At 37.1% G+C, this 18,470-nt stretch overlaps 1 protein-coding gene across 2 annotated transcripts in view; it reads left to right on the top strand.

Annotated features, from left to right (window-relative positions):
* Positions 1–11,980, top strand: part of RBM25 (RNA binding motif protein 25) — a 54,115-nt gene extending 42,135 nt beyond the window's left edge. For both annotated transcript variants that reach the window (XM_027569661.1, XM_027569660.1), the window contains 7 exons: positions 1,184–1,257; positions 2,538–2,688; positions 5,264–5,588; positions 5,962–6,236; positions 6,575–6,673; positions 7,927–7,974; positions 11,555–11,980. In XM_027569661.1, coding sequence (XP_027425462.1) covers positions 1,184–1,257; positions 2,538–2,688; positions 5,264–5,588; positions 5,962–6,236; positions 6,575–6,673; positions 7,927–7,974; positions 11,555–11,647 — 1,065 coding nt within the window. In that variant the 3' untranslated portion in view covers positions 11,648–11,980. The remainder of the gene's footprint in view (positions 1–1,183; positions 1,258–2,537; positions 2,689–5,263; positions 5,589–5,961; positions 6,237–6,574; positions 6,674–7,926; positions 7,975–11,554) is intronic.
* Positions 11,981–18,470: the final 6,490 nt, after the last annotated feature.

Raw genomic sequence — 18,470 nt, 5'->3', positions numbered from 1 at the left:
AAATTTTCCTATTATTTTTTTGTTTGAGAGCTTTAAAAAAGTCCAGTTACAAAAGCAGTTACTTATTATATAGAAATATTCAAGTAACAGAAGTACGTGATGTAAAAAGTGAAGGTTTCTACTCCTCAAGGCTGGTAATTTATGTTTATATTTTAGTATGTATCTCATGCACCTTCCTGTGTTTTATTTAAATACTTGTAAGTTTTGTCATTCCTACTTAACAAATCTGCTTTCATTCATTTGACACATTTGAGTCAAGTACATTATATCCCAGCCTTGGTGCTTGTGCTGGGTACTGGGCATACAGGAGTAACTAATGATTCTAACTTTGAAACAAGTGGGTGGTATTTTCAGAGAGAGAGGTAGTTACTGTAGTGTGTGTGAGTGTTTAAGGTATGATAAAGGGGTGTTCACAGTATTTTGGGAGTGCGGAGAAAGAATTGTTTGGGGATGGGAATTGGTCATGGTAGGTGGTTAGATCAGGGAAGTCTTTACAGAGAGGTAATACTTGAAATTTGAAATGTATTGAAATTTCACTGTAATCTAAATAAACTTTTAGTATATTTAGAAACCTATCCTTTGTATATAGATATACTAGATATAATAGTTGATAGAGTAGGTAAGGATATAGAGTATAAGTAAATATTTTTAAATATTATATATTTGTATGTAATTGTTAGCTATAAGTGGTATTAAATATAATAGTTATATTTGAAATTCAAAAATAAGAGAGTCCTATACTTTCATGGTTTGTGTACCCAAAGTTAGACTGATGCATGAACATGATTTGAATTTTCAGTCCTGCATTTCTTAAAAACTATTTTCTGTAGCATAATGTATCTACAAATGAAAGGTAAAGTATTTTCGTTGAATTAATAGATACATTAAAATAACTTTGTTTTGTTTCTTGGTTTGCTCAGGTTTCATTACTGTACTTTGAAGACTCTATCCAGAGAGGAATACTATATGTGGTTTTTGTTGCATAGATAAGTTCTAAATCTGGCTTGTTTTATGAGTAAGAGATAAAATATATCTAATGTTATTTAAATTTAATATACAGAGTACATGAGAATTATAAAATTCAAGTGGTATGGATAAGAAAAATTTATCTCCAAGAAAGGAGGGGATATTCTATGTGACTTTTATGTTAATTTTGCACACTTTGTCTTTTATTCCCACAAAGGCAAAAGAAGCTAAAAGACTAAAAGAATTCTTAGAAGATTATGATGATGATAGAGATGATCCCAAATATTACAGGTAAAGAATCCTTGCTTTATGAGCTCATACTTTCAGTATTTTATTAGCTGTATTTTCCCTACCAGAGGGTGCAAGTTTATTCAGTGGAATAAGAAAGAGAATCTTAATATTCTACCTTGTAATCACCTCCATATTTGATAAGATGTTTTTGGGAGTGCAGGGGAGAACTGTTGGAAAGGGATCAACAGTTCTATCTTTTGTGGGGTGGTGGTCCACATAGTATTAAAACAGATTAATTTTTTTCATGTGTTTTATAGAGGTCCAGTTTTTATAGCAAGTTATAACTGGTCTTGATAACTAAGGTGGTCTAAAAATTTTTGCATTCAAGGATTTCAAGAATGTTACAAAGCAAACCCAATGCCATCCCATCTCCTGCCCTATTGATATAATTATTGTAAAGTGACGGTTGTAAAGCTTGCCCTTCCCTCATGTCTTTGTTCCCATGGCATTTCTAAAGTACTCTCATTCTAGCACTGTGGCAGTATGGTAAAATTGTTGGCTCTGTTCTGCTTCCTCCATTCCAAACTAATTTCTCTGAGGATATGGACAATATTTTGATTTTTCTTTTTAACCTCATGTATCTGATAGGATCCGGGGCATGTAGTGAAGGCATTTAGTATATCATTTTAATATACTGTTACCCCATAATTAAAGCATTGGAATTAGCAACTTCAAAAGCATGCCAAGGATTTGACTTTGTAGAAAATGAAAAAAAAAAAAAAATCCTCGGTAAAATTATTGAATCATAAAATCAGTAGTAGTACATAATTTCAGCATTCTGAGATGTAATATACTGCTAGCTAGAGAGAATCTCTTCTGTTGATTCTGCACTACTTCTTCAAGGATTTTTTTCCATAAGGGAAAGAATTGATTTAAATTGAAGATAGAGGACTGTTCTTACTGGTAATACTACTACTTTTAGTGGTTTTTCACAACTTGGCATCCAAGAAAACACAAATTGTGTGTTGGGCTTTCCCTGTGGAATGAGTACAAAATGAGAGCTTTCTTTCATCAGAAAACTGTTCTGCTTGTTTTAGACACTTACTTAGAATGACTTGAGAATGAGGCATGGTGATAAATGACAAGACCATGCTTCCTTATTAAACTGTTTATGTGTAGAGAGCACACTGTCTTGGGTGTTCTGCAGATATAAAAACAGTAAGACATTTTTCATTTTCCTAACATGCAGCTTTTAGTATTGAAGGAAGGTACTTTTGGAGACATTATGTGTTATAATAGTTGATCTGAGTATCAAGGCCTGTTATGATTTACTTTTGCAGAGGAAGCGCTCTTCAGAAAAGGTTGCGTGATAGGGAAAAGGAAATGGAAGCTGATGAACGGGATAGGAAGAGAGAGAAGGAAGAGCTAGAGGAAATCAGGCAGCGCCTTCTGGCTGAAGGGCACCCAGATCCAGATGCAGAGCTCCAAAGGGTGAGTTACCCTAACATCCACAACAATGTTCTCATAAGGGAAATGCAGTTTATGTTCCATGGATCTTGCTGTTTGGGGGGATGATATTAATACTTTTTCTTTATTTTATTATGCAGATCATCAGTCTTAGTTTTACAGCTTTAATTATTCTAAACACCTTCCTGTGTCTTATTCCTTTATTTCTGTGAAATATTACCTAAGTTAAATGAATGTCATCTAATAAAACTTTTCTAGAAACCTGTCCTTCCCATAATGTGTTCTCACATTTCATGACTTTTGGGGTTTGAGTTCCTTCTCACTCCCACCCTAAATCTTTTTATTTCCTAAATAAGTTAAAGACGTTTTCACGAACAGCATGCCATTTAAAAAAAGGAAAAGACTTTGCCATAGAACATAGCATACCCCATTCTTTTTTTTTAAAAGATTTTTATTTAATTATTTGAGAGGGAGAGAATGAGAGAGAGAGCATGAGAGAGGGGAGGGTCAGAGGGAGAAGCAGACTCCCTGCTGAGCAGGGAGCCCAATGCGGGACTCGATCCTGGGACTCCAGGATCATGACCTGAGCCGAAGGCAGTCGATTAGCCAACTGAGCCACCCAGGCGCCCTACCCCATTCTTTTTTTAAGAGTAGACTGTCATTTTAGAAAAATTTGTGTTCTTAATATATCATGAATCTAATATTGTAAATTCTTTGTATCAACTTGAAAAAATCTGTTATATCCTGTTTGTCATCAGAAACCATGTCTTCTTACATGCCCCTTTTATTTTTCAAAATGAAATTGTTTTTTTTTCCTGTTGCTAGAATAAGTACTTACATGAGTAAATAGAAGGTTCAGACAATATGCAACACAATAGTGAAGAAATTAAAAACTACCTGCTTTCTTATCAGCCTGGTACAATCATTATAGATTTGTGTTTTTTTTAAGATTTTATTTATTTGAGAGAGACACAGCAAGAGAGGGAACACAAGCAGGGGGAGTGGGAAAGAGAGAAGCAGGCTTCCCGCTGAGCAGGGAGCCTGATGTGGGGCTCGATCCCAGGATCCTGAGATCATGACCTGAGCCAAATGCAGATGCTTAACTGACTGAGCCACCCAGGCGCCCCTAGATTTGTGGTTTTTAAAATGTCATCACACAGGCATATGTATACCCTCCTCACATAAATTTTAGAAGTGGGATTATAATTTACATGCTCTTTTCTAATGTGCTTTTAATTCGGGTATAATCTTTCACTCAGAATATTGCCAGTTTATAGCTTTATGTCTGTTTTCATACCTTGACCATCATGGCATATTGTTGGTCTTTTAAATCCTTACCATTGTAACATTTAGGTTGGGTGTGTTTTTATGTTTTATTTTCTACCAGTTGGTTTGAATGCCTTACAGATTGTTTAATGGTCATTGTACTACTTTGTGAGTTGATAGTTAGATGGTGTTAAAAGTCATGTCATGCACCAACTTTTAATTGTTATGTAGTTCAGGATCTTTTTTTAAGATTTTGTTTATTTATTTGAGAGAGCGAGCATGAGCGGTGGGGAGAGGGAGAAGCAGACTCCCTGTTGAGCCTGGGGCTCAGTCCCAGGATCCTGAGATCAGGACCTGAGCCTAAGTCAGACACTTAATTGACTGAGCCAGCCAGGCACCCCCAGGGTCTTTTTGTTCTATTTTTTTTGTTTCATGCTCAGAAAAATTATTGATGAAATTTACTCAAGTTTTTATAATGCTCTTATTGGTTATTTTGTTGTTTTTCAATCTTTCATGATTTCAGGGAGAGTGTTCATTTTGGTATAGGCTTTTGACTCGAAAAATTTTTTCCCCTCTCTTTCTTTCTTTCCCTATTCATGAATACAAAAGTGACTAGCATCTTAGCCATGACCTAGAAAGACCAAAGAATTGCGTTTTAAAGATTTTATTTTTAAGTAATCGCTGCATTCACCATGGGGCTCGAATTCACAGCCCTGACATCGAGAGTTGCATGCTGTACGGACTGAGCCAGCCAGGTGCCACAGAACAAATAATTGTTGATGACCAAGCTGAGGATTTGAGTTGCCTCTTAATGCAGTTGTCTAGGTTCTAAAATAAACTTTTGGGGGACACCTAGGTGGCTCAGTCAGTCATCTGCCTTCAGCTCAGGCCATGATTACAGGGTCCTGGGATCGAGCCCTGCTGCTACGTGGGGAGCCTGCTTCTCCCTCTCCCTCTGCCCTTCCTCCCTGCTCATGCTCTCTTTCTCTCTCAAATAAATAAAATCTTTAAAATTAAAATAAAACTTTGGATTATAATTTCAATAAAAATAAAAAAACATACCTTTTACTTTTAAATTAGCCACCTGTTATGTATTTGCCTTTGTTATATCTGAAGAGTTTAAATAATTTTATATGTAAATGTTAAAAATATAAGAAAACATTTTGCAGAGTACCTAATATATTCTGTAGACCTACCCAGCTTTCTGATTATAGAAGCAAACAGTGTTTCATTATTCCTAATGAAAAATAGAAGTTTTATGAAAGATGATGGAAAACAGAAAGCTGGTTGAGTATAGTTGTGGTCTGTTAGTCACGTTATTTTTTGGTGTTAGATGGAACAAGAGGCTGAAAGGCGCAGACAACCACAAATAAAGCAAGAACCTGAATCAGAGGAAGAAGAAGAAGAAAAGCAAGAAAAAGAAGAAAAACGAGAGGAACCCATGGAAGAGGAGGAAGAGCCGGAGCAAAAGCCCTGTCTCAAACCAACTCTGAGGCCCATCAGTTCTGCCCCATCTGTTTCCTCTGCCAGTGGCAATGCAACCCCCAACACTCCTGGGGATGAGTCTCCATGTGGTATTATTATTCCTCATGAAAATTCACCAGATCAACAACAACCGGAGGAACATAGGCCAAAAATAGGACTAAGTCTTAAACTGGGTATGTTAGCATTTTCTTCCTTCTTTCCTTTATTTTAATCCCCTATATATACTTAAATTTTGCCTTAAGGAAAAAATAAATATGTGCTGGTTGGTAGGTAGATAGAAAAATACTCAAAAATGCCTTTATAGCTCACGATTGTTTTCGTAGTTCTACTAGTGCTCCTATATCTGCAGCTGCCTCAAGTTCTGAGAAGAAGTGAAAAGTTAAATTTTCTAGCACTTGTGAGTAGTGAGTTATTTTTTACAGTTGGGATCTTTCTCTGAGATTTGTGAAAGTACATTATGCACTGCTCTTGAGGGATGGTGGGTTGTAAAATGTAATTAACATTGGAAAATTAAGTCATCATGCTAATACAGGATTTTTACTATAGGTGCTTCCAATAGTCCTGGTCAACCTAATTCTGTGAAGAGAAAGAAACTCCCCGTAGATAGTGTCTTTAACAAATTTGAGGACGAAGACAGTGATGATGTACCCCGAAAAAGGAAACTGGTTCCCTTGGATTATGGTGAAGATGATAAAAATGCTGCCAAAGGCACTGTAAACACTGAAGAAAAGCGCAAACACATTAAGAGTCTCATTGAGAAAATTCCTACAGCCAAACCTGAGCTCTTTGCTTATCCCTTGGATTGGTCTATTGTGGATTCTGTGAGTAGCACATTGTATTTCATCATTTTTATTGGAAGTGGTTTTGAATATAGCATACAAAGTCAGCTGATTCTATTAATGACAAGTAGAGACAATAATGTGGCTGGCTTCTTGACCTGCCAAGGAATTTAGGTAAATGATTGGGGAAATTCTTGGTGGTACTTGAAGTCTTCATCAATTAGAAGCAAGTAATTGTATCTTGATATATAACCTGTCTTCATTCAACTTGTAAATGAGAGCATATATATTTTAGTTTTAAGAAAAATTGTGAGGCTATAGACTTTGTAGTAAATATAATAAAAAGTTATTTAATTTAATAACAATGCTTTATTTTGCAGATATTGATGGAACGACGGATTAGACCATGGATTAATAAGAAAATTATAGAATACATAGGTGAAGAAGAAGCTACATTAGTTGATTTTGTTTGTTCTAAGGTTAGTCTTTTACTCCCTTCTTCCCCAACTTTTTTTTTTTTTTTAAGATTTATTTATTTGACAGAGAGAGACACAACGAGGGAGGGAACACAAGCAGGGGGAGTGGGAGAGGGAGAAGCAGGCTTCCCTCTGAGCAGGGATCCCGATGCAGGGCTCGATCCCAGGACCCCCTGGATCATGATCTGAGCCACAGGCAGACACTTAACAACTGAGCCACCCAGGTGCCCCGATCCGCAACATTTTTTTATACTTCAAAATATTAAGACACTTTCTAAAATAAAAAATCTTGCAAAGCCAGGTCTATGGTAGTTTAGTTTCAGTTATTAAGAGATTTCATGTCTACTTAACTCCTCCACTTTATTTCAGACCCCTACGCCATATTCTTTCATTTCAGAGGGTCAAGGAGGACAGATTTATTGACTGCTGCCAAGTTTGCGCTCTCCCTGCCCCTGGGAATGTGTTGCCACCCCCACGGCTTAATGGTTAGAATGCTGCTGAAGTACAGTTGAGGGGGTATTTGTGGAGACAGCTGATAGCTTATCTCATGAATTTGTCAGTCATCCATCCTTTGGAAGAAGAGCAAAATAGTTTCTTTCATAGTATAATAATAGTTGTTTTTATTAATTAATTTGCTGTGGGCCAGGCTTTGTTCTTGGCAGGTACTGTGTTAAGCATTTTATAGAATGTTATGTTCTTTAAACCTCCCAACAACCTTAGCAAGTATAAATTACTCTTATCCCCATTTTATACATGTAGAAATTGAGGTCAGGGGAGATTGTCTTGACCATAGTCCCATAATAAGTAAGCGCTAAGTGCTCTTAACCACCAGGGTGTACCACATCCTTCCATTGTCTCCTGAAGGCAAAGTCTTATCTTTAATAAGATAGTTATAGTAGAAGCACTGTATATCTGTAAAGGAATAATTGCATTTTAAGGAAATGCTTATTTTTCCACCATTACTGCTCTTTTAGCTTTAGGAATAGCAAATTTAGGCTGCCCTCTCCACTTGTAATTATTGTAGCATTGGAATTTGTAACTCTGGATTTGAATTAGAACACGTAGTATAGTGATTAAGATCCCAGGTTGTCGTGAACTTCTATTGAAGAGAGTAGGATTCTGGGAATTAAGAAATTTATAGAATGTTTCTTCAGCCACAAGAAATTCCCATATTAGTTTGAGGTACTTTAAAATTTTTTGACTATATTGCTAATTTTTTATTTATATTCAAAATGACAGTTATGTGTTTCTTTTAGGTTATGGCTCATAGTTCACCTCAGAGCATTTTAGATGACGTTGCCATGGTAAGTCAAAAATTTAGTGTTGTTAATATTCTAATTAATATCTGTAAACAAACTAAACTTCTGTTTTTGATTAATTTTTTACCTGTGTTGGTTCCAGAACCTTTCTTTTTAGAAGCCCCAATTAAAATGTGAATCTGCACTAAAAGAGGTTAAAAGCACTCACATCAAGGTGTCCTTAGACAAAACTAACACTTTTTCCTTCCCCCACCTTTGGTGTTTGTATGTATAAATACAAATTCTGGATCTATTCATACATTTCGAAAACATTAAGTGCTTACTAGGTTGAACATGGTGCTAGAAGCATGAAAAGGTGGAACATCTGTCCTTGAAGTAGCAGGGAGACAGGTATACTAATACTGATACTGTAATATACTTGCAATCATGGGGATATAACAAACAAAAAGATGTGGGGGCCCAGGAGATGGAGCATCTGATGGTACAGATGGCAGTTAGGAAAGGAATCACAAGAGTTAACCATCTAAACTGAGACTTGAGGAGACTTGTATAACCTTGTCACTTGGACAGTTATCCATTGGTCAGCAGTAAACATCAAATCCCCATTTGCATTTAATTTGGATATTAGAGTCGAGTCAGTGGTTCCATTTATCTAATGTGATTTTGGGAGAAAAGGAAGGAGGGAGAGAATTGGCTCTAGAGTGAGAGTGGTTGAGTAGGCTGTGAACTCCAAGCTAGGAAGAGAAGGCGGTAACATCGGAATAGAGCTGGTGGTTATGTGAAACGGGCTGGTTGTTCCACTGAAGCTGTGGGAGGTGTGTTGAAAAGAGTGGTTATAGTGAGACAGTAGAACGTTTAAGAACAAGTGGTGGATTGGTCCAGACGATGGTGAGGTGCATATGTGGCCATGGGAGAGAGTTTCTGGGGTAGAGCTGATGTCGTTAGACTATAAGTGAACTTTCCACTTGGGTCATACACATAGAAATTGAAACTTCTGTGTGTTGGGACAGGGATTGCAGAGAAATATGGGAACCAATAGCCAGAGTGCTCATCTATTGTGGGTAGAAGACTAGGTGTTTGCTAGATAGTTGCTGTTGGGGTGGAAGGGTAGTGTAATGAGATCTCACGAATCTTAATGGAGATACTGTTCACAAAGAGAAACTAGAAAGATCTAGCAGCTTCCCCTCCTGTGAGATTAAGGCTTTGAAAGTAAGGAACTTCCTGAGTAGGCTACAGGAGTGTCTCAGGGTCTTTCAGGGACACAAGTTTTCAGTTCAGGTAAATAGATGAAAAAAAAAAAACTAATTGAAGTTGAGAGTGGTTAGTATAAAGAGTAATGGAGGGCAGAGTGGGAAGGCGAGTCAGGGAGGAAGAAGCGTTGAGCATGTTGTAAGATGACAGGTGCCCTGGAGAGCTTGCATTTCCCACTGCAGTTGTCAGGGAGGGGCATAGTGGGGTACCTAAACAACGGGAGCGCCTAGGTCGAGATATTTTGTGTCCAGGCACTATATGATGTCTAAAGCCAGGGAACATTAATTTTCTGCTGCCGAGCCAGGCTGATGCAGCTGTTGTTTAGAATTTCTGATAAAGTATTTGTGAAAGGTTTGTTGACTTCATAATGCTGAGCCTCAGATGAAAGGAGAAATGTGAATAGATCCTGGTCCTTGGGGATAGAATTTGAACTTCCCTGACCTTCCCATATGTTTAAAAGGTTATCCTTGGGGCCGAGAGAGGGTTTTATAGTTGGGCCTGAGTTAGGGAATTAAAAAACAAACAAAACCCCAGTGTTCTAGTATTTGGCTTTGGCAGAGTTGCAATTTCTGTCAGTGAAGATGTCACGTGTCAGTGTTAATCCATTTTGATCTGTTGAAATATTTTGGTATTTGGAGTATAATGAGACTCTTTTACTGGTTAATTACTTATATTTTAATTTTCTGGCTCATTGTTGATCAGAGTGGGAGGAAGCCACTCAATTGGCTAGTTTTGTCAACTAGTTCTATCAAAAGCTTACCTTCTAAATATTTCTTGACTAAATGAGATTGAATTTTTAGTTCAAGTAGTACTTTGCTCTTATTAAAAATCTGACATTTTCTTTTTTTTCTTTTAAGATTTTATTTATTGACAGAGAGAGACACAACGAGAGAGGGAACACAAGCAGGGGGAGTGGGAGAGGGAGAAGCGGGCTTCCCGTGGAGCAGGGAGCCTGGTGCGGGGGTCGATCCCAGGACCCTAGGATCATGACCTGAGCCGAAGGCAGATGCTTAACAGCTGAGCCACCCAGGCGCCCCAGATCTGACATTTTCTTAAAAAAAGAAATCTTGACTTTTTCAAACTGTACCTTTCTTCATTTTACATTAATTAACTTTGGTTGTATTTTGTGCCTAGATCTATTTATTTCCAAGGTAACAATGTTCACATTAATTAGTGTTGCAGCATAGTTCTCTCAAACTGCTGGTCAAGTCTGGCTTGTAGAAGTCTGAGCAAAAGTTCTTTAATTATTTGTCATTGTTGAGCAATTTAGGGAAGTTTATCAAAAAAAAAAGAAAAGAGAAGAAAATCAGATTTTTCCAGCTTCTTTTAGGTACTTACTGATCACTTAGATACCAGACACTCTTCAAAACACTTTGTACCTGTTAACTCTTTTAATTCCCACAGTAGAACAGTATCAAGTAGCTAATATTTCTTCCATTCTACAGATGAGAGAACTGAGGTTCATTGTGGCTAAGTGACTCAGCCAAGGACACATACCTGATAAGAGGTAGAAGTGGGATTTGGACCCACATAGTCTGGCTAGAGATCTAGTTTGCTTAACTGCCCCCCCTTTAAAGATTTTATTTATTCATTTAAGAGAGAGCACAAGCAGGGGGAACAGGAGAGGGAGAAGCAGACTCCCCGCTGAGCAGGGAGCCTGATGTGGGGCTCGATTCCAGGACCCTGGGATCATGACCTTGAGCCAAAGGCAGACGCTTAACAACTGAGCCACCCAGGCGCCCCTACATATGTTCTCATTTAATATTTAATTCTATGTTACATAATAAGGACTTGATAAGTGTTATGATTTTAAGGCTGTTTTCGGGGTAGATAAGATACTCGGTTGTATAACTAGTTCTGGCTAAATTACTATGTTTTTTATAACAAACATACTTTCTTTAGGAAATAGTTTAGTATTGCGGTGTATTTGGTAAGCCATGGAATTTTGCTGAATGCATTTCTCCCCGACACCCTTTTTTGTAATTTATATTTACTGAATATATTTCTCACACTAGACCAATTTATTTCAGGTCATTTTATTGAATGTAAATGCTTGTCAATATATGAAGCCTTTTAAAATGCCAGTCACGGGACACCTGGGTGGCTCAGTCATTAAGCATCTGCCTTCAGCTCAGGTCATGATCCTGGGGTCCTGGGATCAAGTCCTGCATCAGGCTCTTTGCTCAGTGGGGAGCCTGCTTCTCCCTCTGCCTGCCGCTCCCCCTGCTTGGGCTCTGTCTCTCTCTCTCTGACAAATAAATAAGACCTTTAACAACAATAAAAAAAATAAGAAAATACTAGTCACTGTTGGGATATGCTGATGATTGTTACTGGGGTTTTTTTTTTTTTTGAGTTTTTTCTTTTTCTTTTCTAGGTACTTGATGAAGAAGCAGAAGTTTTTATAGTCAAAATGTGGAGATTATTGATATATGAAACAGAAGCCAAGAAAATTGGTCTTGTGAAGTAAAACTCTTTTTACCTTTAGAGTTCTGTTTCAATTTTCTTCTTCTTTCCCACCTTTCAGAGGACTTTGGCTTTTTCTTTGTCTTCAAAGACATTTGTGAGATCTGTAATTTTTTTTTTAATGTAGAAAATGTGAATTTTTTTTGTCCTCTAATTTGTTGATGCCCTGTGTACTCCCTTGGTTGTAAAGACATCTGAATCCTGCCTTGGTTCTCTTTATACTCACCAGGTACAGATTACTGGTATGTTTTATAAGCCGCAGCTACTGTATACAGCCTATCTGATATAATCTTGTTCTGCTGATTTATTTCTTGTAAATATTAAAATGACTCCCCAATTCTTTTGCAGAATTGCACTTAATGTTGAACTGTACTGTACAGGAACCTACATGAATGATTTTAATTGAAAGAATACCCATCATACCTATTACCCTTCCCACCCCTTGATCAAAAATGGCAAGCCCTCCTGAAGGCATGGAATTTAAAATTAGAGTGCTAAGATTAGCAGACAGTCCATTCCCACTGTATCTCTGTATGAATGTGTTCGTGTGAATGTATGTATAAATGTCTTTTACCTAATTTTCTTTGGAGGGCTCCCTTAAACATTTCCTTATTGAAGAGTAGAATTGTAAAGGAAACGTGGTATTGTGCCAACCCAAATGTCTGGGATAATTAGGTTATTAGTCTCCCAGAGCATGGTATTCTCTTGTGGCAAGCAACAGTCTGGTGAATGGAATGGGGCTTTCCTGTTGATAGCTGGCTGCTTCAGCCCTTCTTTTTTAAGGGAGTGTGAATCATAATGGTTTTCCCGTTAATTTCATTGTTCAGAAATGAGGCAGATCCTTAGATTCTGGAGAGCTTTATTTGATGCATTTTTGCACTAATTGGTCCTTAGCTTTATTTTGGTGTACTCTTTTGTTTAAAAAGAAAAACCTTAATCTGAAAAGCATAAATGAAAAAAATCATTTAAAAAAGTAAAATTAGGCAATACAGACTTGGAAAGTTTGAAAAAAATACAGTAGGAATTCAGAATGGCAATTTGCAGTTTACATCTTATTTTTAAGGATAAAGTAAATCATTTAAGGCTGTTACCACTAATTTTTTGTTTTCACTTTTGTTTTTAAAGGGTTTATATCTCGTGAGTGTATATGTATGCATACACCTCTTTTACCTCTGCTCATCAATGTTTAAAAATATACTGATGTCTTAGAGACACACATGGAGCTTTCTTTATTGTAGAACAGAACTTCACCAGGGAGCAAAATGACCTGAAAATGTAACAGGTTTTAGACAGTTCTTAACACAAATTAGGTGCAGTTATTCCCATCTCTGAGTATTTATTTAAAAGAAAGACAGAGTCTGGGGTAGGGGGGTTGTTAAAAAGCGTAACTGAGCTTGAGTTACAGATTTTTTTTTACATCTTAAAAGGAATTTGAAACACTGTTCTTAACATTGGACCATGAGGTGGTTCCATTATGTAAATATTTCCTATATTAAAACTGTATATATTTGATCTTGGGGACCCATTCTTTCAGAGTCTTGTTAAATAAATGACATGTTGTAATTGTGCAGTGCATACTAGAAACATAACTTGGAAATATAGGCTGAATTTTTGATGGACTTGATTTTTATGAGTATTTGTAACAAAGGTCAAAAAGGCCATTTACTTACTTTGGGTTAATCATACATTTGTGGAGAATACCCCTTTTAGTATTCTATCATTTTTAAGTTCTGGCCTCTCGGGAAAACAGAACGTTCATGCTCCTTGCCAACTGTAGATTTATTTACTAGCCTTTTCTCAAATTGACACCCCCGGCCTTCTCCTCTCCGCCCAAGCTTCACATGTTCAAGCAGTTTATTATTCCTCTGTCTTCTCTTACTTTATTAATGCTTCTAAGGCACCATCTTAGGTTTTTATTTAGCCAACATTAGCATGAAGGTTTACTCAGGTAGATTTAATTTCCCTTGCTTTTGTCTTCTCCAGCTCTTTATTTATCTTAAAGGGCCCTTATCTGGAAGTCTTGAGGGCACATACCATATACTGCATCACACCTCCAGTGAGATTTGTGTCCAGATCTCAAATTCCTACATTAACATTTTTGCAGCAGAACAGAAATCATCAGAGCCCCTGGGTTAAAGACCATTTATAATAGTTTCATATCAGCTCAAGACGGGTTTTGCTACTAAACTTAAAATTTTAAGGTTTTCAAGTTTCTTGTTTTTCAGATTTGCATATAAAGAACTGGACATGTATAAACTGGCATATTCTAATGTCTGGGAGAATACACATAAGAACATTTCCAATAAATTGCTTGAGCTTTCTGGGTTGTCTTTACCGTTTGCCCATAGATTAATTTCAGTTTGGAAATCTTAATCTGTATTGCCCATTCAAGTTGTTAAAAAATTATATGAAAGTCTTGAGAATCATTGCCTTTTTTTTTTTCTCCCTAAGGTTTTATTTATTTGAGAGAGAGCAGGGGGAGGGGCAGAAGGAGAGGGAGAAGCAGACACCCTACTGAGCTTGGGGCTCCGTCCCACGACCCTGAGATCAGGACTTGAGCCCACTAAACTGACTGAGCCACCTAGGTGGCCCTTGAGAATCATTCTTGATCTGGCAGTTAGAAAATGAATATGCTTTTTCCTCATTTGACCTTAGAAATAATTTTAAATATGTATATTTGTTTACAGGAAGAAAGATAAGTTGAAGTTCTTCTAAAACTTTAATGTGTACCTGAATCACCTGCAGGATCTTGTTAAAATGTAGACTGATTTGGTAGGGATAGGGTGGGGCTGGAAATTTTGCATTGCTGACCAGCTTCCAGGTGATGCGAATGCTAACTGATCTGAGCACTGACTACACTTCAGTGAAGGTATGTGCTCAGTACAGGTTTCCTATGTTATCCCAAAAGTTGAGTGTCCCTGTGAAACATTCTGAAAGCCAAAATGGCATAAAGCAAAGAAGCAGTAACCATTAATTTATATGGAAATTTTGTTTGAGTAATCCCTCACCGAAAAATAATCTCTCAGATTTACCTGATACCACATCTTGCTCACAGGTGCACAAAATAAATTGAGGTGTAAAGCACAGATGCTCACAGAGACAGTTCAAAGCTGTGGTGGCTCGCGCTGACACCAGTCCCTGGGGCAAGGGACTTGCTGGCGTCACTCTCGATGCACGGGCTGTGTGCTGCTTGTATAAGGACTTGCTGCAAAACAAGCTATTTTCGCTGTATTTCACCTTTTTTCGTAAAAGTGAAAATCCTCTTCAGATTTCTTTTGATTAGCAAAACCAGGTGCTACTGGAGGATTTTCATAAAAGTGGAGTAACTTCTGAAAAGCCAGGGGAACCTGTACTAGTATTTTATCCCAACAGACTACACAAATGCAGCTTAATTTTCTTTTTAAGTAGATTATAAAGAGAAAAACATTTTTTGAGACAAATAGATGCATATTATTTATGTTCATGAACATAAAGTAGTCTTCCAAAAAACGTGCCTGAGAACAACCCTAATATTCTAGGCTTTATTCCCAACCAGTCCCAGAGCATTTTCTCCTTAGAGAACTCTGTTTTTACTTCCTCTGATTCTTCTCATAGCACTTGTGTATGTAGTAGAGGCGAATGATGACTTTGTGGAGTGCTGGTCAGGTACTAATCAGGCACGAATGCTAGATATGGTGGACAAACGGAGAAACAGCTTGAGAGTCAAATTGAACTAAACCACTTATGTTTTCTTCTTACATATGAAGTAAGGAAGTTACAATGTTAATAAGTAGTGTGTATATGAGGCTTATTTACCCTTTTTCTGATGAGCTCTATAAATGTTTCCACTGGTAACACAAAAACTGAAAGGTTTTATGTCAAAATGGTTACGGATATTTTCGGGTTATATTTCAGCTGCCTTTTAACAATCCGAAATTGAGAATAGTATTTAGCTCAGCAAAAGATGGTGAAATTGATTTCTGAATGCTCTGGATATAAAGGGTATGAGAAAGAATCCACATAGGCAAAGAAACAGTCAGTCTAGGTGTCAGGAAGAAAACTGGGAAATTAATAGATATATATTTCAAACCCAGGAACTATTACTGTAACATTCATACCATAGACCAAAGTAAGCTTATAATTTTTTTTGATAAATGGTAGATTTTTTGAAATGTGATTGTGTTGAATTATTGAAATAATTTATTTACATGAATGCTTATTACATTTTCATCTTTATTTGACAGAATTTTAGCCTTTGATTTTATCACTTGTCTCATATGAAGGCCACATTAGGAATAGCAATCTAAAATGCCCAGGAATGAAAGATAATTTCTATAAGCAAAAGTAAAAATTCTTTTCAAGCCATGTTGTTTTCATTAAATGACACTCCCAAGTATGCCTACTGTGCCACATCCCATAGTAGTTGGATTTATGACCTAGTTTCTCATGCCCAGAGTGGTAGCTGAATTGTTAACAGGTATTCCCTCTGTTTTTTTGTGTATAATTTATATTTAGCCATTGAAGCACAGTTAATATGTGGCTAAAAGCACGGTTAATATGTAGCATTCATGTTAAATGGTAGGTAGAGTGATAGACATAAGATTTCTCTAGTAGCTGACCGTCTAATGGTGGAGAAAGAATGAGAGGAATACTAATAGACATAAAGTACTATACCAACTATCAAACTTGATGAGCTAACTTCACAGTCAAGAGGGAAAGGACAGTAGGAAGATTCTCAACAGGGGTAGTAATATGTAGAAGGGAACTTAGAGGTCACATAGTTTACCCAAAACAGATGACAGATTGGTGTCTGGAGGCCTATATATAGCATTCTAATTCATGGTCCGGATCTGTACTACCTAAGGTTTTAAATTTGTTAATTTTGAAACTCAGTTCTTTAATCACACTAGTGTATTTCAAGTGTTTGAAAGTCATGTGACTAAAAAAATCCAGTTTTTTGTTACAATATAGGTCAAGTGCTCTATAGCCATATATATAGCCAGTGGCTAGCAAAACTATATGGACATTGCAGATTATAGAATATCATTGCGATTGGGGCACCTGGCTGGCTCAGTCGGTAGAACATGCAACTCGATCTCAGGGTTGTAAGTTCAAGTCCCACGTTGGGTATAGAGATTACTTAAAAATCTTAAAAACAAACAAACATGGTTTCAGAAAGCTATATTGGACAGGTCTGGTCTAGATGTTGCTATCAACCCAAGGGGAGAGGGAAATGCTTGTTAATAAAATTAGTCCACAGGAAGCATTTTTATAAATCTTTATTGAAGCAAAAATTATTAGGTGTGAATTTAAAAATAGTGCTAAAGAACTATTTTTCCTGTTGTTTTTTTCATAGGTGAAAAAGCTATAAAAGTTTCATTTTTAAGTATTTTATTGAGGCACATTTTTTAAAAAGGGGGGGGCCGAAATTCTTGATTAGGGAGGAAATTAGAATTTAATAAAATACTGACAAACACAGAACTGAAGGCTAAAAATACAAGATAACTAATGCTTTATCTTAATCAGGTCCAAGTCTAAAGAGATAATCCTTGCAAAGAATAAGAACGATGTGAGAGCTGTTAAGATAGTGGCCAAGCACCAAGCTCTGATGACAGTATTGTCATATTTCAATTCTTTATTCCCATAAGAAACAGGGCAGTGACATTGTGTATAAAATAAAGGCAGGGGCACCTGGCTGGCCCAGTTGATTGAGCCTGTGACTCTTGGTCTCAGGGGGTTGTGAGTTCAAGCCCCACGTTGAGCATAGAGTTTAATTAAAAAAAGAAAAAGAAAGGCAAACTGCTTTTATGGGAGAAGTGTTGAGTTGCATTGCCTTGGAATCAATGGTGTAAATAACTGGCCTTCGTTCCCTGATTGACCAGGTCTTGACTTCACATACTTAGTGACCAGTAACTGCGCTGGCCTTAGTCTCTGACAGCCTCTCTCCCCCAAGTGGTTCTAACAGGTCTGGCACTCTGGATTTCCCATCTGCTTCATCTTTCACCACTTATTATTGGGTTTTGCCACCATTTATTTTGTTTTGTTTCTCCATTCCTGCTCCCAAGTACCAAACACTTTTGGGAAAATATAAATGCACCACTGCAGATATTTTGGACCTTCAGTGCTATATATCTCAATTGTTCTACTGAACTCCAGCTCCTTTCCACACGCATTCCAGCTTTTCTTGTTTTTGATCCTACATGGCTGTATAGTAGTTGTGAAAAAAATATTCGCTGAATGAGTAAAAGTCCTTTGATATCCCCCCTCAGCAAGTAAGTCTCAAATTTAACAAAACCTTAACTTTAAAAATGTCATTAGGCATATTCTCCAGTTCTAGCTTTCCAGTTAATAATGACATGCATCTTAAACCTTTGCTTTCTATAGTTAATGATAACTCCATCCATCCTATCTAGAAAACCTCCCCCACTCCACTGGCTCTGGTTTCTAACTTGCAGTTTCTTGATCCTTGCTGAAGTATTTCCTTATCTTCATTCTTCAGTCTGGACTAAGTGTTAACACAAAAACTTAACCTTGGATCGTATCTCCTTTCTACTACACTATTGAGATTCCACAAAGAGTAGCTTATAGTTACATGTGCCTTCCAAATGCCTCTAGTCTCAAATGTTTGTATCATCATTCCACTGATGACTGGTGATGGCCTAAAGGAGACTCTGTGACCTTGTGAGAGGCTCTACCCTATCTCTTAACACCATGGACATCTGCTGTTTGGTGTCTAGGATATTACTTCTGCCCTGTCCTACCCTATGTCTTTGCTGGCTCTTCCTCAGCAAATCCTAGGTATTTGTATTTTAATTAAAAATTAAAAAAAATTTTTTTTTAAGATTTAT

Source organism: Zalophus californianus, chromosome 6 (genome assembly GCF_009762305.2).
Source record: "Zalophus californianus isolate mZalCal1 chromosome 6, mZalCal1.pri.v2, whole genome shotgun sequence".
NCBI lineage: Eukaryota > Metazoa > Chordata > Mammalia > Carnivora > Otariidae > Zalophus > Zalophus californianus.
Note: the sequence above shows the minus strand (reverse complement) of the source record. Positions and strands in the feature narration are given on the sequence as shown.